The sequence below is a fragment of the Podarcis muralis genome, chromosome 13 (genome assembly GCF_964188315.1).
Source record: "Podarcis muralis chromosome 13, rPodMur119.hap1.1, whole genome shotgun sequence".
Taxonomy (NCBI): domain Eukaryota; kingdom Metazoa; phylum Chordata; class Lepidosauria; order Squamata; family Lacertidae; genus Podarcis; species Podarcis muralis.
This window is the reverse complement of record NC_135667.1, coordinates 55,869,754-55,891,985: the sequence shown is the minus strand read 5'-3', so window position 1 is coordinate 55,891,985 and position 22,232 is coordinate 55,869,754. Positions and strand designations below refer to the sequence as shown.

Below are 22,232 nucleotides of genomic sequence, written 5' to 3'. Positions count from 1 at the left end.
GAGCGACGTTCTCGCCTCTCTCCCCGCCCGCTCCTTAGCAACCGCCATGGAGGCCGGAAGAAGCGGAGCAGCCGGTTGAGTGACTGGAGGCGGGACTTCCTTGTTCCTTCGGCCGCCCCTTTTGAGACGCTCCCCGGAAATCATGTTAGAGAGAAGTCTTGGGCGTGTGGTAATATTCTCTTGTTAATGGTACTGTTTTAAATGCACATTTTGTATTTGACCTCCTTTAGTGGTGTTTCTTTTTGAATCATTTTTTGGTTAGCTTAAAAAAATCATATTTTAGTTTCCTACTTTGTTGCTTTGAATGGTAAATTTTGTTTGTCTTTCATTCTAGATTGCTTTATTTGATGTTTTAATGTAGGTTGTAAATCTCTTTTGAGGGTTTTTAAAATAAATAAAGCAGTATAGAAATGAACTGAATAATAATGAACGTCTCCTGGCAGCCCTGGCGATGCATGGACAGGCCCTGAAGCTGGGTTTGGGTTTATGGTCTGGAATTATTGATCTCTCAAGAAACTCTGAAACAACTCATTCTGAAATCATTAATGATCATTTACAGCTGATGACTGCGCTGCTAATGGCAGCAAAAACAACTGCATGGCCACTAAGAAAAATAAATATTCCCCTCACCATAACTGATTGCTTAAGGAAAGCTTCACAAACTACCGGTAACTTAATGGTTAAACTTGCATGCGAGAAAAATGCAAGAGTTAATGATCAAGAAAACCAGATTTATTAAGAGGTGCGCCCTTGTTTCTACATTTTTGGAACAACAAAGTAAATGATGAACATTTTTCCTTTTAAATAATTCATGGTATTATAAAGTTTCTTCATTATGTTGTGTCTCTCCCTCTTCATATGTCCTTTCCTTGTTTTTATTCTACCCTTTTCACTTTTTTTTTTTGGATGAGAATGTTTGACATATAATGTTTTTTCCCTACTTATTGTCACAACCTAATACAAATTTAATAAATAAATAAAGACCTCATCTGATTGCAGTATAGACCAGATTTTTTTCAGAGTACTTTCAGTACAAGGAATAGCTGAAGCCTGCCTCCTGCATATAGTATGGTATGATATTGCATAGTTTTTTAAATACAGTATATATACCAGGGGAAAGGTTGGCCCAATGATCGCCCCCCCCCCCCCCCGTGATGAACAACACTACATATTTAAAGAGAAATATGTCAGTTAAAGTGCAATACATACAATAGACCGAAACAGTTGTTTTTTGTTTTGTTTTGTTTTGAAAAGGCATCACTAGTATATGTGCTACCAAAGCAAACATGAAGCTGGCTATAGTTTTAGAACGTGTAATCTTCACAGATTTTCAAAAGAAATTTTCTCCCAGGAAAGAAAATCTTGAGTGCTCAAAGAAACTTTGCAGGCTTCCAAACTTTTCTCTTCTTTGGATACATTCATATGATCACTTAAAACAAAAGGAAAAGGGTAAAGGGACCCCTGACCGTTAGGTCCAGTTGTGACCGACTCTGGGATTGCAGTGCTCATCTCGCTTTATTGGCTGAGGGAGCTGGTGTACAGCTTCTGGTCATGTGGCCAGCATGACTAAGCCGCTTCTGGCGAACCAGAGCTGCGCACGGAAACGCCGTTTACCTTCCCACCGGAGCGGTACCTATTTATCTACTTGCACTTTGAGGTGCTTTTGAACTGCTAGGTTGGTAGGAGCAGGGACCGAGCAATGGGAGCTCGCCCCATCGCGGGGATTTGAACCGCCGACCTTCTGATCGGCAAGTCCTAGGCTCTGTGGTTTAACACAAAGTTCCACCCGTGTGTTTTATTTCTTTTTAGCTACTGTTGGCTTTAATAATACCTTGGAACGTTTTTATATACAGTAATTTTTTAACTTTTTAAATTGATCATGTTAATGTTTTATATTTTTGTAAACTGCATTGAGATTTTCTTACAATCAAGTGGTATATATACACATTTTGTTAATTAAGAGCCGGCTAATTAGTTGCCTTATCCCAGGCATGTTTACTGAAAGGTACCACTGAGTTTAGCAATAACAATTTCTTATCAGTTGTTTTTGTTCTTTGAATAGGTTGAGGAGTTTCACATACATCCTCATTAACCCTACAAGAGCCACAGAACCCTGTGTTCTGCTCATGTAGAGCGCAGTCTTCAGACAAAAAGGCTCACAGGTATCTGCTGCAGCTACATTATTCCCCCCACCACCACCACCACCAGGCTGTGGACACAGCCATACCTTTCATTGAGTTGAGACCTGGGCCACAATCTCTCCAGCTCAGCATCCTAGCATTCACAACTTCTTTTTTCCAGGTTTGTGATTTGGTATGACGAGTCATAACTTTTTTTTGCCTATAGTGTTACTTTCAATGTTGTTGCAGAATCCTGCCATTTAATTTCTGCTGTGTCTCCAAAGAACTGTTACTAATTCTGCAGGAATTGGTTTGACTGGTTTCCTCATATAGCAGCCCTGGACACTGAAACAGAGGGAGTTTCAAAAGAAGTCTGTGATAAGGTGGGTTGGAGGGGGCAGGTTTCCCTGTATTTAAATATATTCCCCCATGTGCTCCACCTCCCATAGAGAAAGACAGTGGACTACTTGCATTAGTAGTGTTTCTTCCTGGTGCACCTAATTGGTTGACACGAGTGTTCTAGCAACTCCTGGTAGCAAGAGTACAATTCTTAGGCTGACATTTTATTCATATTTGTAACCTGCTTTTCCTCCCCAGTTGGAGATTCCCAAAGCAGCTAAAGGTATAAAAACATTTAGCATATTGGCACCGATTGAAGTAAACCAGAACTGTTCTTTCAAATGCACAGTAAAACATTATGACTAACAAACAGCATAGACACAAGCCTAAAGGAAACAAAAACCCCAAGTAGGGAAATTAAAAACTTGCTGGAAAATCTTTTTATAAAAAATAATGACAAAACACTAGGACAGGAGATAACCTAGTCTCATGGATCAGAGTCGTGTCTCCCTCCTTTTCTACCTAACAGGAACAATTTATACTGAATAGTGCTGAAGATGACTTCTCAGGTATGACAAGCACTTCACTGTAGGAAGCAACTTTTTTCTTCTTTATAAGGAAACCATGGCTTTGGAGACACTGCACACTTGTCCCACAGTCCCCACATTCTTAAGATCTGATAGTATCTTCCAGGTGTTGGAGTCAGAGGTTTGCTGCAACTGACACCATGATCTTGGTGAACAGTCTCTGGGTGGAGGCAAGGCTGAAGCACAGCTTTGTTTCAAAAATGTGTTTTGAAGCCATAGGAACATGGGAGAACAGGCATGTGGAGTTGGCCTTTGTGGAGACCAGAAAGTTGTTTGCTTTTAGTGTGTGTGTGACAGATCTCAAAAGTTTCCACTTACAATTTAGATGTTTATTCAAGAGTTTTGAGATCCAGAATGGCTCTCCAGTTTCCATATTTTTTCGCATTGTAAAATATATAAAATGCCAAAGAAGTTCTCTTTGGATGGTACTGCTTCTATCACCCTGATGTTCATTAAATGAGATAACAGCTAGCAGCAGGTATACTTTCCTGAGAGAAGGAAGCTCCAGCAAACCAGGGGGAAGGGAGGGGAAATCAAGCACATATGTTGTTTACCATTTCCTTACCCGATAGTCTCTGGAATATGCTAGTCTTATACCAGATAGAATTTTGTCAACATCCTTTTCCCTTTGGTGACAGCCTGCCATTTGCTATTGCCCCCGACCCCAGGAGTCTGACCAACACTTTGTGACTGGAGAACACTGCTGCTGCTAATGCCACCCCCTCTTTGGCCACTTTAATTTGAGTAAGATGTTGTAAGACTGAAGTACTGTAGAAGGCACAACCTTTAATCTTTTGTTTTTATATCTTTAAGATTTTCCTCAAGTGGCAGCAAGGGGGGCGGGTGGCTACTCTGAATTTAGTTGAAGCCTAGACTACTGACCAACTTTCTGAGCTGAAACTTGCATCTGAGTAAGACAACTCAGTCCATTGCTCTGGTGGAGAACTGAAAGAACTTGTACGTCCACATTTAAGGCCTTGGTGAAAAGAAGAGTAAGCTGCTGAGGAAATTACAGATGGCAGAAGCCTCATGGAATCTGCAGAGGGCAAATTCATTTGTTCAGTCCCTTGCAACCCTTTTCCTTTCTTGGAAGGAAAGGTCTCCGGACAGTTCTTGGATAGGTAGTATAATATGATCATTCCTGAGTTGATTTGCTAAAAGGGGTGGGGGAATCCCACTCCTCTTCCTTTCATTTGAGATTCACAGAGTTCCAGCTAGGATTATAAATTCCTTCACAGGCTTCCCCTCGCTTGCAAACATCTACTTGCCGCCTCTAGGCTTCATAACTGCTTTGAGCAACAGGGCTTGGAAATTCTCTGGGGCAAATAAAGAGGGAGACGTAGACTCTGGTTCTCTGGGCTTCTTCCCAGAGAGCTCTCCCTCCTCCTTGCTTGTAATAGGTTCTAACACCAGTTTACACTATGGAAAGGGCTTCCTCTTCTCCTTACAGAGGGGTGGGTGAGAAGCAGGTGAGACAGCTTGCCACTTTTTGCTTACACCAATGTTCTCAGCCCACTGCTGCTGCTTAGCTTAGCCTGATTCAGCAGCATGCAATCTTGAGAAAAGCACCGCCTGTCATCTTAATGCAGCAGGAAAGCAATCACCAGCAATCTAACTGAATTTTTGCAGGGTTGTGCACTTTGTGGTCAAGGTGTGGACCCCTGTGGTGCCCAGCAGCTGGAGGGCATTAGAATGGACCCCCCACACCACAACCTTTCCAATGGATACCATCAGAGAGCGGAGGGGGTCATCCTGAGCAGTTGCTGCTTATGTTGCTTCCTCCCCGCACTGACCAGGCACACATGCCAAGCTGCTTGCCTGCATGTTGCTGAGACTTCCTAAGGGTAGCTATGTGTAAAACTGTACACATTATCCTCACCAGCCTAGGCAAGTGAAGCACCTAGGCACTACAGGACCCATAATTCTCCTCAGGATTTGGTTTTGGTGAATTTCCATGCCTTTGCTAGCTGTATGGAGGAGAGACTCTGGGATAGGTGGGGTGGGAGCTGCTGCACAGGGGAATCAATGTTTTGCTCAGCAGGCTTCACAACAGAAGCATGCGGCTAACCAAGTAGCTGGCGTAGGCCAAACTCTTGTGAGGCTGTTGTGCCACATTCATCATTCATGTGACTAACCCCACCGTAGGAGACAGGAAGTCTGATGGGAATTTCCTGCTCCAGAATGTCCTCCACTACCCAAAGAGAACACAGAACATATACACAATATATCACAAATATGTAAAAATGACCATCAAGGACCTTATCGATGTTCAGCCACTAGTTAAAAGCACAATACATCTTACAGTACATTCAAATTTAGGCATCCTGAAAGTAAGACAGATAAAACCTCAGGTGGTTAAATCTTTCCTACATCTGAGAACACATACAATTTTACTTAACAGCATCATAGTTACAGTAGTTGCTCTGAACGATTAATGAAGGAAAGCAACATGTAGTTTAGCTGAAACAAAGATGATCACACAAAGGCATGTTTTGAAATATAGTCAAGAAAAACAGCAGAATGTGTTGTATTATTTTTTGGAAAGAAGAGCTTTACATCTAAGCAGAACACGTGACAACCAGTAAGCAATGGTCAACATGCAACAGGATTACTGGACTCTGCTTAAAATAAAATTTTGAATACTAAACAGGTGCTCCAAAATCAAGAGCAAACTCTTCTTCTTGCTCACAGAGCAATTATTTCTCCTAGTTGCTTAAAATAATGCCTCATTCTGCCAGGGCCATGTTCTTCAACTGCAGTTTATCAATTTCTTGACCAATACTGCCTTCCACTGTATCACACTGTGCAAGGAAACCCTAAAAGCAAAATTAAGGACAATGAGGCTTAATGCAATAGGGTATCTAAAAACCAAGCATAGTATTTTTTTTATATAGGAAAGACAACAAGAACAACTTAGCTTATGAGTTATAGGCACAAGTAACTCTTTCTATTAAAACATACCTAAGATCTGGTGTAGCAATAACCAGTTTGCGATTTGGAAGCCAGCCTAAGGAATGGGTGCTCCCTCCCTCTAGCTTTCTTTACCCTCTTTAATCTGAATTGAACCCTCCCTTCCTGTTCTTCTTAACCATAGCTTTACATCTGAAAATCATGGTTTCCATCTTGACCAAGAGTCCAAACTGATAGTGGGCTTGTAAATCACAGCTGAGAGGGAGCATGATTAGTGTTTACCAAAATTAGGCAATGGTGCAAATGTAATGCAAAACCACAGTTAAAGGAACAGGAGGGGTTAAGACACACCAGAAAGGGAACACATGCATTCCCAAGGCTCACTCCCAGTTTGCAAGCAATAGTTTGACTACTTAGGAACCAGTAGATTAACACTGGGAATCCATGAAATTGTTGCCATTCAGCTATTCAAATATAAATGTTTGCTATCTGCAAGAAAGTCTGCAAGAAAAAAAAAATAGATGACCAGGTGTTCAACTACTGAATGCTCCTCTGAGGAGTGAGAGAGAGCATGAGACTGATGAGCAATGTGACTTCTAGGTGCTTTTGTCAAACTGCATGCTATTCTGGACTACTATTTTGTTTATATTTTCTGAAATTTAAAATGCAATTCCAAGGTCCTGCATGGGAAATATAACCAATACAAATGGTAATAAACACATAGCTAGGACGATGCTTGTTTTTTCTTCACTTCTTGACACAAACATGTATACACTTATTTGCTTTTTAAAATTATTTCTCTGTTTCTTAATGAGATTGTCTATATGCATATCAAATGATTGAAAGTTTGGAGTTTTGTTTTTGAGATTTTAACAGAGGCCACGTGATTTTTCAAGAGACGTGGAAGTTCCACTTCCTAATCAGATGAACACAGTTACACTTGGTACAGGACTTACCTGAACTTTTTTCACTAGCCCCTTCTTTTTCTGTTTACAGTCACTGAAGTTTTCTGGGAGAGTCTGTGGCAAAACAAAATGGACGGTGTCTAATTATAAAAGCAATATATAAAGTTGTTTGTCCAAATATAGTTTTTGCAATTGGTACCTCAGTAGGTATATGCACAATTCTAATGACAGCCTAAACAGAACCAATCACCTATATAATCTAAATTCATTAGATACTCAGTCCATGTAGGTGACACAGCAGCACTGACCATACCTACAAAGTGATGTGCAAGGGGCTTCGCAAGAACCCGAAATTAGGTCATGCGCTGTGCCATACATCTGCCTTCACAAGTTTTGATAACCAGCTGATTGTGGCACTGGCAAAATGCTTTGCAGTGGTCAAAAATGGACACATGATTCCACTGTGGTGTCAGGAAATTGACAAGTGGGTAGCACTGTCCACCTGTCAAAGTTGGCCTGTTGGGAGGATGATGATCTGGTCTGCCGGCTGGATCCCGTTCCCCACTTCTGCCATAAATTACTGCAGAGCAGATAGATATGACTTTGTGTGTCTTCTCACAAGTTATGTGCAATCCTAGGCCATTTGAACAGTTATAGCATCTGCAAAGCAGGCTTACCAAAATGAAAGACTCAGTTACAATAGATACTAGAGCTCTTAACATTTCCACTGGAAGCTGCCACCACCTAGCCTTCAAAAGAACAGACAAACAAAAAACCAGAATGCCAAGTTCTTCTTCACACAAGTCCCTCATCAAGCAACACAAAGTGCTATGAAAGTGGAATTCAGGTCCACATGTGAGGCTCTTGGTTAAACTTGACAGAGGAGTGTGCCTTCTCCTGAATTTATTCTGTAGGCGGACCCTAAAACTATCCAACCCATTTATTACACATCCAAATTGTGTTCATTGCACCCTGGATAGTCTTGTGTTAATTCTTTCTCTCCTGAATCTATATATTTCAAATGCAAAAAATGTCCTCCTTGTCATTTACAAGCTAATTTTGAATGCTACTTCCATAACCATTTAACTCTAAACACAGGATTCTTTTGAATATAAGCTGACACTAGTGTCACCTTAGTTTTGCTTAGGCCCAATTATGGGCCCAGAAATGTTAGCTAATTATAGAAATCATGCTGCAGACACATCACAGTGATCTCCACAGAGAGTTTCTTTTTAAATAACAACTTTTCAGAATGAACAAATATGGATGAAATATTGACCTTTCATTTGAGATTTAAAATCTATACTACACAGGTTTTCAACAACGGTCGCCTATATATATATATATATATATATATTTGCTTTCGTAGATTTTCACGGGTACAGGAATGCAGGTTTTGGTGTCCTCGGGTATCTTCCCGTGTAAAAGTTGGGGTGTCTAGGCGACGTTTCGACGAGGTCTCACTCGTCATCTTCAGGCTGGTGCTTTCGGCTTCTTGTTACTGGAACAGAGCAGGATCTCAGTGTTTGAGTTCCTATAAATACTGTTGAGGAGGTGTGGCCTCCAATGTTCTGGGCAGAGAGGAGGTTCCCAGGCTAGTGTGCCTTTTCTTCTTTTGTTCCTTAATTGCTTGAGGGATATCTTGAGTGATTTCTTGAGTGATATCCTGAGTACCACTTAGGTGGGTCATTAGGTGTGGATTAGTTGCTGAAGCCTTTGTGTCTTGACCTCTTGAACTTTGTGAAGAGTTTTTCTGAGAAGATGGGTGTACTACATTTAGTTGTGCTCTGGCTTGGCTTCGTGTATAGGGGCGAGCTGTGGTTTTGTGGCCTGTGCCAGCCAGATCTGTGTAGGGATTGCAGGGGGGTGCAGCATCCGGAGGTGCCACCATGGTTTGGCTACTGGATGGTGTCTGTAATTTATCTGTGGAGAGGGTCTGGGTTTGGGTCTGGTGTGGTTGATTGGTGATGGCGTTCTGTGTGCCTCTGGATCTGGTGTCAGTTTTTGTGGGGAGGGCTAATTTCCAGATGTCTGGCAAGCGGGATGTGTCGTCACGCTTGTTCATGTTGTGAGGGTGTTTCTCTATCTCGATGGCTTCCATGATTATTCTCTTGTGGTGATGTTCCATGTTAGAGAGCAATTTGGAATCTGCAAAATTAATTTCGTGTCCTGTTTCTTTCATGTGTTGGAGGAGAGAGGAAGTTTTTTCTTCTTTTTTGACGGCATTCTTGTGTTCTGCGATACGTGCATTTATTCGTCTGTTTGTTTGTCCAATGTACGTGGCTGGGCAGACTTTGCAGGGTATTTCATAGACCCCTTGGTTTTCCAACTGGATTTTATCCTTGGGGTTTCTGAGGATATTGGCTATTTTTTGGTTGGCGCAAAAGGCTGTTTTGATATTGTGTTTATGGAGGATTTTGCTAATTTTATCTGTAGTGCCCTTGATATAAGGAAGGAGGGCCATGCCATTGTTTTCTTCTGTGTCTTGGTTTTTGGGGGGTGTTTCTTTTTTTGGTTTTTGGGGGGTGTTTCTCAGTTGTCAAGTGGTGACAAAGACCACTTGACAACTGAGTTACAGAATCTCTCAAATGTGTTAATTGCCAATGGATACCAGCAAAACAGGGTTACGAAGCTAATCCAAAAAGAAACACCCCCCAAAAACCAAGACACAGAAGAAAACAATGGCATGGCCCTCCTTCCTTATATCAAGGGCACTACAGATAAAATTAGCAAAATCCTCCATAAACACAATATCAAAACAGCCTTTTGCGCCAACCAAAAAATAGCCAATATCCTCAGAAACCCCAAGGATAAAATCCAGTTGGAAAACCAAGGGGTCTATGAAATACCCTGCAAAGTCTGCCCAGCCACGTACATTGGACAAACAAACAGACGAATAAATGCACGTATCGCAGAACACAAGAATGCCGTCAAAAAAGAAGAAAAAACTTCCTCTCTCCTCCAACACATGAAAGAAACAGGACACGAAATTAATTTTGCAGATTCCAAATTGCTCTCTAACATGGAACATCACCACAAGAGAATAATCATGGAAGCCATCGAGATAGAGAAACACCCTCACAACATGAACAAGCGTGACGACACATCCCGCTTGCCAGACATCTGGAAATTAGCCCTCCCCACAAAAACTGACACCAGATCCAGAGGCACACAGAACGCCATCACCAATCAACCACACCAGACCCAAACCCAGACCCTCTCCACAGATAAATTACAGACACCATCCAGTAGCCAAACCATGGTGGCACCTCCGGATGCTGCACCCCCCTGCAATCCCTACACAGATCTGGCTGGCACAGGCCACAAAACCACAGCTCGCCCCTATACACGAAGCCAAGCCAGAGCACAACTAAATGTAGTACACCCATCTTCTCAGAAAAACTCTTCACAAAGTTCAAGAGGTCAAGACACAAAGGCTTCAGCAACTAATCCACACCTAATGACCCACCTAAGTGGTACTCAGGATATCACTCAAGAAATCACTCAAGATATCCCTCAAGCAATTAAGGAACAAAAGAAGAAAAGGCACACTAGCCTGGGAACCTCCTCTCTGCCCAGAACATTGGAGGCCACACCTCCTCAACAGTATTTATAGGAACTCAAACACTGAGATCCTGCTCTGTTCCAGTAACAAGAAGCCGAAAGCACCAGCCTGAAGATGACGAGTGAGACCTCGTCGAAACGTCGCCTAGACACCCCAACTTTTACACGGGAAGATACCCGAGGACACCAAAACCTGCATATATATATATATATATATATATATATATATATATATATATATGTATATTTTACAATTATGCCTGACCAACTTGAAAATTTTCACCAGGTATTAAATTATCAGCTGTCCTTCCCCGCTAAATACTGCTAGCCTCCAATGTTGTGAAGAATGGAGAAAGTGACCTCCACACTTTGAAACCTAAATCAGAGGATGGACTGGGATGGATTTTTAGCTGTCGGCACAAGGCATCACGGGCAAGCATAGTTCTTAACCTACCACATAACTGGAAAAAGCAGAATTATGAAAAACAAGGTATTAAAAAATATTAAAATATATACAGGTCCCAGATTTCTTGGCACAGAATTATGAGAATTATCTTGGCGCAGAATTATTAGTGCACAGTATATATACGGTAGATACTATTGATAAGCAAGAGACATAAAATTATGAACTTGGAGAAGGATTGATGTATTATCCCAGTGGAACAAAATGGTTCAGAGGACACCTCAGTCTGCCAAATTAGACTGATATGGTGAAAAATCTACTGACTGCACAAATGTATTTGGGCACAAAGATTACTTAAATAACAATGCTCTTTCATACTGTGTTTATTTCAAAGTGGTTGTTTTAAATTTTTTGGGTGATATTTAATGTTAAAACATACTAAGAACAGGCACACTGAAATGGAAAGTCCACTAATTTCAATGAGTCTACTGTGAGTATAATGAACATTGAATATCAGCCACTGTAATTCTAACTTTTTGTAAGAGACCCTGGGAGCCTGTTGAAAGGCAGGTTATACAGCCCTTAAATAAAATAGATAAATATCAAGCAAGGATTCTCGAGTGCTCAATACAACGTCCTAGAGTACTATCATCCCATACTGCTGATGGAGGCTACAGCTGAGACACCTGGTGACTTTGTGACTGAGGCTAGACTTGAACCAGTGATTTCCTGGCTCATACTCTTAGCCACCAATACATCAGACAAGAAGTATCCTCTGAACCAACCACCTAAATGGTGTTATGGCAAGTTTATTCTATTCCGAAAATAGGGACTGTGTTAGTTAGGTTAAACGTTTCCCTCAGTGGAGAGTTCTAAAACACAATTTACCTTCTGTAAGAGGAAGGCCTGCATTTTGCAGGGAACACTGTGCCGAGCAAGAGGAAAATGCAATTAAGAATTTCCAAAGTAATACAAGAAGCTCACTCAATTGTCATAGATAATTCAAAAGTGCATTACAGGGAACCAAGGGAAACTTGTTAACAATGATAGGGAGAAACAAATTGTCATGTCAGTACTGAACCACGGATGGGGAACCTGTGGCCCACTGAGTGTTGTCAGACTACAACTCTGGGCTCCTCACGAAGGAAGGGTGGGATATAAATTCAATTAATAAAGAAACTCCCTGACCATTGGCTATGCTTACAGGAGCTGATAAGAGCTGGTCCAAGAATATTTGAAGGGCACCTTACGCCTCTTCTATATAGATAATATATATGATTGGAACATGACATTTGTAATTTTGTCATAACTACAGGCTTCACATCAGTTACTTAAGGAATCCGCTCAGAAATAGCCCTGGTTGTGAACACTCAACAAGATCCCCAAGACTGTGTTTTGAAAGCTCATATTCACTAGGCAACTGGCAAACACAGGATCACAGCACCAAACAGATCTTAACGTCACCAACTCTGAGTTGGTGGTGTGAGAAAAACATTACAGTAACATTCAAATCAGATCTCACCATCTTTCCTTTTTACCTTAAGTCAGCTTACGTCTCCTCTCCAGGAATACGTTGTCCAACTATTCAAGGTTTTAAGAGGTGAAGTTAGCAATACACCTTGAGTTACAATAACATTTGAATATTCAATTAAAATAAAGTTCATCAATCAAGATAATTTAATGCTTGGGGTACTTGTGTAAGACCCTGTCACCAACTGCAATTTAAGGGCTTGGTGATAGCAACATCTTGCAGAGGGAGCCAGGTTCATTATTCATTTAGAATGTTTTCAGATGGGCTGTTTCAATTCAGAGCTGGTTTGGGACTTTGATATCTAAAGAACCTCCCTCTACCCATATGAACCTGTCTGCACACTTCAGTCTCCAGAGGAGGTTCTGCATCCCACTACCATCAGAGGTGCATCTTGGTGGTTGTGGCCAAGCTATGAAACTAGCCTCTGCCTTGAGAAATCAGGCCGGATCGCTTTATCTTCAGGCTTCAATTAACAACATTATTATTCTAATGAATTTTTCAGTAAGGCATTCTTGAATGTGTTATCTATTCTCAGTGTGCTGTCCCTGTTGCCTTTTATTTTCTGGATATTGTTGCTTTTATAATTATAATTTTATGATCACTGCTTTTTTTAGGGGTGGGAAGGCAATTTCTCCCTGATCTGTATCAAGCTGTATCTCACATAGTTGTTGTAGAACCTTCTTATGATCCATATTGGCCAGTGTAGTCCAACAGATATTTTGGACTTGGACCAGATTGCAATCCTTTTTTAACTCAGACCTGGCTCCCTGGATGGTTTGTAGGCAAGTCGATCTCAGTTCTCCATCTTACAGTGGGAATAACTAGCCTACATCACAGAACTATTGTAGTGACAAAGAGGACTGCTACATTAGTGATAATGAAATATTAAAATGTTGGGATGGGTTCATCTGTTTGGACTTCAATTGCATCTTCCAGTTTGTGCCCTTCCATACAACTCTGCATTATTAATTATTATGGTAAACACTACATTATGCAACCCCCAAGGTCTATGTCCTCTTAAAACATTCCAAAAAAAATCATTTCCAAGTGAAGAATTTGATCTTTTTGAATTGCACCGAGTACAGATTAAGCAAATACTTCAACTACTTTAGGCTACTGGAAAAACCTTTCAGATTTTACACAGCATGTAAAATCAGAATTACTTTTTAAAGGCCTTTTTTTAAACCAATGTAAGTCAAATAAAAATACTAACTCACACCCCTTTCAGTTGAGCAGTGTAACTTTTTCAGAGATTTTCCAGTTCAAAATTTTATGGAAAACCCACATTACCCTCTCTTAAAGATTTTAGATGCTGTAAGTGCTTTGAAATGTTTTTTAGCTGGTTCCTAATTAGCTTTACAATATCTCAAAGATGTTTTTATTCTTTTTTAATATTTTGATGTTTGCTGCGCTGGGCTCTTTTAGAAGAAAAAAGAAGAATGGCTATTTAGTTAACTAAGTAATAAATTTATAACATCTCTAGGTTTAGTTATTCAATGGTCAGAACATAAATTAGTCCAATATTTGAAAGAGAAAATAGGTTTTTAAAGGTTACAAAACTAGTATTTTCATCTCCAAAATAGTTTGAAAAGCTTACAAAAACCAGTTATCTAATTATTTAAAGGTGCATCTTTATTTTAGCAGTCTTACAGACACCCCCTCGTATCTGCAAAGTGTAGCTAATGAAGTTGCATAAGCACATCAGTTCATTTTTCTAAAGTTACTAATGCATGTTTAAACAAGTTCTTCAAGTATAAATGAGGAACACAATGACTGGCTATTAACACAAAAGTGTTTGATCTCATTCTCCTAGCTCTGTTGGAGCTAGAATGTAATTAATCAGGACTTTCAGTGTGGTATTCAGATAATTTTTATTCAGTGAAGACCCACTGAAATTAATGTATAAGACTAAGATCCCTTGATTGCAGTGGGTCTACTCTGAATAAAAATTAGCTGAATACCTAAAGGAATGAATGATTTGCAACCTATAAATAAGGTTCTAAAATATGTATTCTAAGAAATGATAAAAGGAATGGAAGTTTTGGCATTTAAACATTTGATCTACAGTCATACCTCGGGTTAAATTTGCTTCAAGTTGAGCATGTTCGAGTTGCGCTCCGCGGCAACCCGGAAGTAACAGAGCGTGTTACTTCCGGGTTTTGCTGCTTGCGCATGCGCAGACGCTCAAAATGACGTCATGCGCAGAAGCGGCGAAAAGCAACACGTGCATGCACAGACGTACCGTCGCTAGATACGTTTACCTCTAGATGCGAACGGGGCTCCGGAACGGATCCCGTTTGTATCTAGAGGTACCACTGTACTTGTAAGCTGTCTAGGAACATTTTACAAATGTTTTGTAAAAAATAAGTAGTTAAAGGAAAGTATCTCCCAATTTCTTTGTGGACAAAAAGAGCTAATATTTAGCATGCATACTGTAATAAATGAAAACCTCAATCTGATTTTGTAGTTACAGATGGATATTGAACCTCGCTATGTATTAGTCTTCCTAACCTACAATACATTGACAAAAACCTAGTTCTCTTAAAGCTATTGAAGCCCGAGCCAGTGTAATAGACTGTACTTCAAATGGACCCAGAATCCCACAAGCCTAGCAGAAGAAAACCTCTCACATTATAATCTAACAGCTTAAGACTCAGTTATTATTTCTGTGCAAGAAAGAGCAGATACACTCATGAGGAACATGTTATGTACCTATTTTGCTGCATGTGTACATGGTAAGAAGCTGTGATGCACTGCAGACTTCTATCATGTATACCTTTGGTGAAACAGACACATTCTGCCAATTGTGATGTTACGATAAACACAATGCAAATACTTTCCTACAGAGAAGCAATATTGGTGTGGGGAAATCACTGTGCATGAAATGGTCCTTCCAACTTTTAAAAAGGTTTTTTTTAAAAATAAATAAATAAAAACAGGATTCACCTTTCTTTGTCTTTTCTGCCATTTGTGAGCAAAACGTTAAACATATGTAGAAGAAAATGTTCTGCTTCTATGAGGACAAATTGCATTTGAATTTGTAAGTTTGGGGCGCTAGTCTGGAGGAGTACATGAGAAGTTCCAAATGTGCGAGAAAGCTATTTTTCTTTAGAACACTAGCAGCTCATCTACACAGCTTTGAAAGGCGCTTATTCCTGCCTCCTTTCCAGAGTTCTGGTACCATCTTCCCAGTTAGTGGAAAGGGAAACTGCTGTTCAAAATGCCTCTGATGCATGAGGGCAACTGTATGTATACAGGCTTACCCCCACTTACGGGTGTTCTACTCGCGCACAACTGTGCATATGTGCAGCGCCAGAAAATAAATAAATAGAATCATACAAGGAAATGGTGGGAGAGAGCTAGAGAGTCCTCATGCCTCGTAAGGAGGCCCTCTCCAGAGCCTGAAGAGGACGTCAGTGAGGGCAGAGGAAGCCCCAAAGAGACCTGAGGTGCAGTGGGGCTTTGTTTAGGCTGCTCAGCCTCCCCACCTAACAGCTGACATATGGGGCAGTGTAGCAGCCACTGCTGTCCCACGTGTCCTCCAGCCGGCCCCAGAACTTCAACTAGTTGAAGAGAGAGAGAGTTGTGTGGAGAGCTGGAGAGTAGGAGAAAACAGGCATTTAGAGGCTTTTGAGAAGGTGCTCCCCACTTGATGTGATTTCACTTATGCACAAACCCCTGCGTGAGTGGGGAGACGGCTGTATTGCTTTTCTGGAGTGGGAGCCTTAGTAAACTGAATACAGTGAATAATTTGATAAATGATAATAGAATGCCTTATGCAAAATGTGTATATGGAACTATTGTTCTTGTGTTACAGAAAATGGGCAGTGTAACAGATACTTATTTAACAGTGGGGAAACAACAGGTTCATAAAAAAGCCCTAAAAAGCCATTAATTTGGTGTCTACTAAGTGACTAGGAAAGCCTACTATTCTGAAGCCAATATTACTTAAAAGTACAACTAAACGTTCTTTCAGAGATCAACAACTTATTGCTATAATTCTTTACTCACAATGGCATCAATTTGTTCCAGAATCTTCATAAACTGTTCAGCAGTTCCCTTGATCCGCTTGTCCAACTGGTTAAGAGCTTCAGTTTGAAGATTCTTTGCTAGAAATCCCTGTATGGAAATTGTAATTTCTCATAAAAAATTATTCATAGCATACCTGAAGACATCTTATCTAGATAATATAATTTATCATGTTGTTTATCAAAATACTATTATACACCCTTTATTATTTTGAAGCATTAAAAGAGGAGTCAAGAAATAGCTAGAGCATTTTTCTAGAAGAGGAATAAATATCAAGATAGGTGACCGATCTTTTGAGGTAAATTCATTTAAATTAGGAAATATAGTATCAACAATTAAAAATTATAACGCTAGGTAAACTATTGAAATAAGAAATCAACTTACTTTTTGAATACCTCCAAGCTCTTTATTAACATCTTCTATTTTTTTTGCTATTTGTTCCACAGATTTCTCCAAATCTTTCAATTTCTTTAATTCAGTCTCTTCTTCTGGACTATTCTGGGTAATTTAGAACAAGATGGCACAGGTTTACATCAATCCTAACATTTACGATACATTTATTCTAGCATACATAAACAAAGATTTAGAAGCTTGCTATTACTCCATTCAGCACCCTCGCTTCTCTCTACTTCTAACAGTTATCAATTTTCTTCGTGTTGTTGGTTGTTGTTTTTAAATCAATAGACTCACTATTTCAATGGATGTGCAACCAAGTAAAGATGGTTACTGCTGTTGGCAAATACTAATATGTACCTAGAAGTTATTATTTTATGTTCTTCGGCAAAAGAAAACAGTATCCAAAGCAGTAACATACAGCTACAGTTAAGATTTTGGAAGATGAATGTATTTTAAATTGCGTCGTTAGGAAAAGGAGGGGTTCCTTTTCAAAAAGCAAGTTTATTTAGATCAGGGGTAAAGAACATGTGGTCCCCCAGATGTTGCTGGACTCAATCAGCTCCAGCCAGCCTGGCCAATGTTCAAATATGATATGAGTTGTACTCTAACAACATCAAGGGGCACAGGTTCCCCACCCCAATCTAGATGATTTGGGTTCCTTCCAGTTCTGTTTGAGAGGGAAGTAAGGATTGTCACAGATATGCAAGGCACATAAAAATTTCAGTAGAGAACAGAGAGTTTATTGGGTAGGAACAAGTACAGTAAAACAAGGTTATTGGTTAATTAATGCTCCATTATTTGAAGATGTTTTGCATACTGCCCTGTGAACGATTTTTTTAAAGGCAAAATAATACATTTTAAGATAAACAGAACAAAAGAAGAGCAACATGGGAAGAACAGAGAGGACAGAAGGCAGAAAAGACATTAGAAAAAGGGGAAAGAATCCACAGCAAGTTAGGCACTAAGTCCCACTAAAATCAGGGGCTTGAGTGGAAGAGCTGCTTCTAAATTAGTGGAGGAGTATTGCAGGATAACTGACACTAAATCTAGAGAAGTTCATCTGCTTGTGCAAGCTCCTTTTCAAAATCTTTTTGTGATCCACTAGGGTTTATGTGCTGCAGCCTTCCTTATTTACCACCTCTCATCCTGTAACACATGGGTGTCAAACACAAGGTCCGCGGGCCGAATCCGGCCCGCCAGACCTCGTCATGTGGCCCGTGTAGCCGCCGCCGGCCGCCAGCCTTCACCTTTTATTCTCGTCTTTCTTTTTTTTTGACACAAGAAAGCCGCCTCTTCAGCGCATGCGCGGCAGCCTACAAGCCAGAGAACGTCTGCCCTCTAGTGGCGCCGGCCGTTCTACACAGGAAACCTCCACTTTACATGCATTCCTACAGATACAACCGGCCCTTTGAGGGTGACCAAACTGCTGATGCGGCCCCCGATGAATTTGAGTTTGACACCCTGCTGTAACACATTGCAGTGCTGCATGGAGAGACATCGTCTGCTCATGCTTGTGCAAGAGGCTGTGCAGCAGTGCAAATAGTGGATCCAAGCCAGGGATCGGATAAAACTACCCCCTCCAAAAGTGGAAAAACGGGGAAACAAAAGCATGGTCAGTTTTCCTTACTGGAGAGCAAGGAGAAAGTGCTCTGCGCTTGAGAAGAAATAGCAAGTGACCAAATGTCTTATTGAATACCAAGGGGGGGAAATATTACTTCTCATATTAGGAAGCACAACGATACATGTTCATCCATGTGTGTTTGTGTGTGTGGAGGGAGGGAGGGAGGAGGGAGAGAGAGACAGCCTTCATAAAATGAAAGTTACCCTTTTTCCAATCAGCATGACTTTACAACCGTTTTTAACTCCAAATGTTGCCAAAGGCTGTTCCATTTCTTTCAGGGATTTTCCTAGGAGGAAAAACAAAGAAACCTACAAATTTATTTTGGGAAACTTCAGCAAACAAAATGAAGAGTCAGTTTTATGTTCATTTACAAATATGGAACAACTTGCATACCTTTTATACACCTATACCAGCATAAAGCTGAAAGCATCACCTGATTAACATAAAAGGCTCCACAAATGCTCCGTTGATACAAGGTATCACTTGGAATATTGATACAAGGTATCACTTGGAAGCCTATGGCACACCTTAATGACATAACAACAGTTGTTCATAGATTTCAAAATTCACATTCGAAGGTCTTTGTGGTCTCTCTGAGCCAGTTGCCCAGCTGTCCAAGCACCTACTGACATCACAGCAGAGGAGCTATGACACCTCAGACTGCCAAAGTATATTGTGACATCACAGAGCATCAGCTGCTTATACTGGAACAGGCTGTACTCATTAAACATAATTTTTAAGAGGGCCTATTTATTGGATAAAATATCCAGCTTAGTTCTCTTTAAAAGGAAAGCACAAAACAAAACTTTTTCAAAACAAAACAGAAACAGAAGACAAATGAAATCATCTGTTAAGGTTTTTAGCGTTACTTTGATACTCAGTTTAATAAAATAAAATAAAATAAAATTCAACAATTGGCAAGAGCCAGTTATTCTTCTCTCATAGGTTCCTAATACCTTAAAATGGTTACGAGAATCCCGGAAATTAGTGTAGCAGTAATACCATTCATGTTCCTTTTTCAAACTACATGCACTACAATAAATTTGAAACATTAAAACTGACCCAGCACACTGTAACCCATTAATGTGAACAGAGCCCACCATCCGTTATAGCTCTTTATCATGGGCTCAACAAGCCTCTCATATCTCCTGTGTAATGCATGAAACTGTAAAAGAGGGGAGGTGTGCCAAATATCATACATGCCTAGTAGGCTATGTTCAGGTTGATGAGCCAAAAGTTGTGTAAGCTTGACGCAAATACACAGTGCCTGGGCAAATATATTAGTAAGAAAAACAGAAGAATGAATATTGGTGATTAATTGTTCTCTCTCACTATACATGCATGTACTTCAGTATGTGATAAATAAAACTCACTTTGTAGTTTTAACTGATTCATGATCTGTTCTCTGGATGAATCAATTTTTAAAAAGAGATGAAATTAGCATAGCTATTCAGCAAAAATAAATCCTCACCCAATTGTATATGGTTATTTAAGACCAGTTCTAACTGATATTTTGCATGTAATCCTATACACACGAGAGTAAGCCCCATTGAACTCAGTGGAGCCTAATTCTGAGTCGCCATGCATAGGATTGTGCTGCAAATATAAAAGGTTACTTACCTTTATATATCAGTTTCTGAAAAGAAATTGGAACTCCAGTTACTTGTTCAATTAAGAGAGCCATATCACGTACTGTTGGCTGACTGCCTTCTTCTTGAGAAGCAACCTGAAGGCTGTGTTTTTCACTACCTGAAAATACCATAATGAAAATATACTCAGATTACAAACTGGGTTTAGCTCAGCCCATACGTGCTGCAAACTACAGTCTTTCAAGCAAGTATTTAAGAAATAAAGTTTACCTAACATGGAGATAGAGCAATGGGGTAAAGCTTCACACATGAAAGGTTCAACCATAATCATACTCAGAGTAGGCCCATTGAAATAAATGGGTGTGGCTAACTTTAAGTCCATTGATTTCAGTGGGCCTATTCTGAGTATGATGACTTAGTTGAATACGGCCCCTAGCGTACACTCCCAGGGGCTCAGCCTTTGCCATCCTGGTGCCTTTGAACTACAACCCCATCAGCCGCAACAAAGAAGGCTGGTGTGAACCCAAAGGCCTCTCAACCCACATTGGGGTCTCTGCCTGCATCCCTCAAAGACTGTTATCCACTGGCCAGTCTTTATTCCTGACCCCAGTAGAGCCATGAAGGTGCTTCTCATCCCTGAATTCACTGAACAGCCAGCTTGCATTACCCACATTTATCAGATTGTGCTGCAGAGCTTCTCTTACTGACCTTACTCCTAGTAAAAAACATGTGTATATAGTGGCTGATAATACAAGAGAATGACTTTGAATGTCTTGAGCCATTTGTATATAATTTCAGTGGCACTTCCAAAAAAACTTCAGTTCAATATCCTCTCCCCACCCCTTTCTTTACACAGATTTTGGGAAGAGGGCAAGAACAGCTTGCTAGGGTCACCCTGCTGAGCTCATTGCGGGGGTAAAATTCAGTCTCTTTACAGTCTCTCCGAGTCATCCGTTGCCCAGCTGTCCAGGCCCCACTGACATCACAGCAGAGGAGCTATGACACCTCTGGCTGCCAAAGGAGATTGTGACATCACAGAAACTGGCAAGAGCCGGTTCTTCTTCTCCTAGGTTCCTAATACTGTGCACATCCCCACATGCTCTGAGGCACTCTAGCCTTGGAACCTCCTGGGTTTCAGGAATGGGGTCAAGCAATGCAATGTGTGTATGGAGGAAAGCACACGTACAAATGCACGGATGGATGTAGGGATGCATGAATGCAGGGATGGATGGATGCATGAATGCACATCTGCACGGGGGGACGGGTGGATGGATGTGGGCGCGAAGGCGTCTGTGGGGGGGCCAGTCTGCGTGTGCCGCCCACCCCCCTCCGCCCCCTCTCTCATCTCCTTCCCTCAGCGGGGCGACATCCACGGGGAGGGAGCGGCTGCCGGGGAGGCCGCCCCTTCCCCGCGCCGAGCCCCGCTCGCCTCCGGGCTCCCTCTAGCCCGCCCGCCGCGGCGGAGAGAGGCTCCGCTAGGCCCGAAGCCCCGGCCTCGCCCCCGCCCCGGCCGGCCGCGCTCTCACCGTAGGTGACGGTCACCGTCAGGGCCGAGCCCCCGCCGCCGCCGCCGGGCACCGCCATGCCCCGCTTCGCCCTCACGGAGCCTACGCCGAGTGCCGCCCTCCGGCGCCGGAAACTGCCGGCCGGGGAAGGAGGAGGAGCAGGCGGAGCCCGACGAGAGAGGCGCGCCTCCGGCCCCCAGACCCAGAGGACGGGGTAGACGCCGCTGGCTGGCTGGCTTATTCATTTACCTACTTTTAATTATTATTATTATCTTATCATCATTTATTATTATTCCCTATTATTATTTATTGTCTTGTTTTTATTCTTATACCGCCCCCCCCTTACAGGGGCCGAAGGCGGTTGTCCTGATTAAAAATAAGATCAGCTAAGAAACGTTTGGGGTGGATGGGAAACTATTTTTCAAGCATCCTTTACAGTATTATTAATTCAATGTATATACTGCTCTTCTTACCAAGATCACAGGGCGGTGTGCAACATTAAAAATTTAATTCATATGGTATAATTTAAAAAAACACCCCAATAAAGCAATTACAAGAAATCACCACAGCACTCTTCCCCACCCCATTGAAAAGGCCAGACTGTTCAATGGCTGCAGGCCTGGGGGGAGAGGAATGTGTTCACCTTGGGCCTAAGATGTAGCCAAGGCACCAGGCGAGCCTCCCGGGGAAGAGCAGTCCACCAGGAGGAGCCACCACAGAAAAGGCCGTGTCC

General features: G+C 41.4%; 1 protein-coding gene and 1 long non-coding RNA gene across 3 annotated transcripts; one reads left to right on the top strand and one right to left on the bottom strand.

The window, feature by feature from the left end:
• Positions 1-31: 31 nt before the first annotated feature.
• On the top strand, positions 32-6,686 carry LOC114582588 (uncharacterized). The gene is made up of 3 exons (XR_003703484.2): positions 32-189; positions 2,063-2,301; positions 3,860-6,686. It is a non-coding gene; the product is annotated as an uncharacterized LOC114582588 (long non-coding RNA).
• On the bottom strand, positions 3,361-21,659 carry BAG1 (BAG cochaperone 1). 2 transcript variants are annotated; one of them, XR_013390501.1, is made up of 8 exons: positions 21,521-21,659; positions 20,026-20,154; positions 18,609-18,691; positions 16,773-16,886; positions 16,371-16,478; positions 12,367-12,409; positions 6,913-6,975; positions 5,787-5,862 (listed from the first exon to the last, which is right to left on the bottom strand). XR_013390501.1 is itself a non-coding variant. In XM_028703735.2 (7 exons), exons 1-7 carry the CDS (start codon positions 21,576-21,578, stop codon positions 5,773-5,775), a joined length of 645 nt encoding a protein of 214 aa, XP_028559568.2. In that variant the 5' UTR covers positions 21,579-21,658; the 3' UTR covers positions 3,361-5,772. The 2 variants fall into 2 exon arrangements, 1 of the variants encoding a protein (XP_028559568.2); XM_028703735.2 differs by lacking the exon at positions 12,367-12,409 and having other exon boundaries at positions 3,361-5,862; positions 21,521-21,658.
• Between the last annotated feature and the right edge of the window lie 573 nt (positions 21,660-22,232).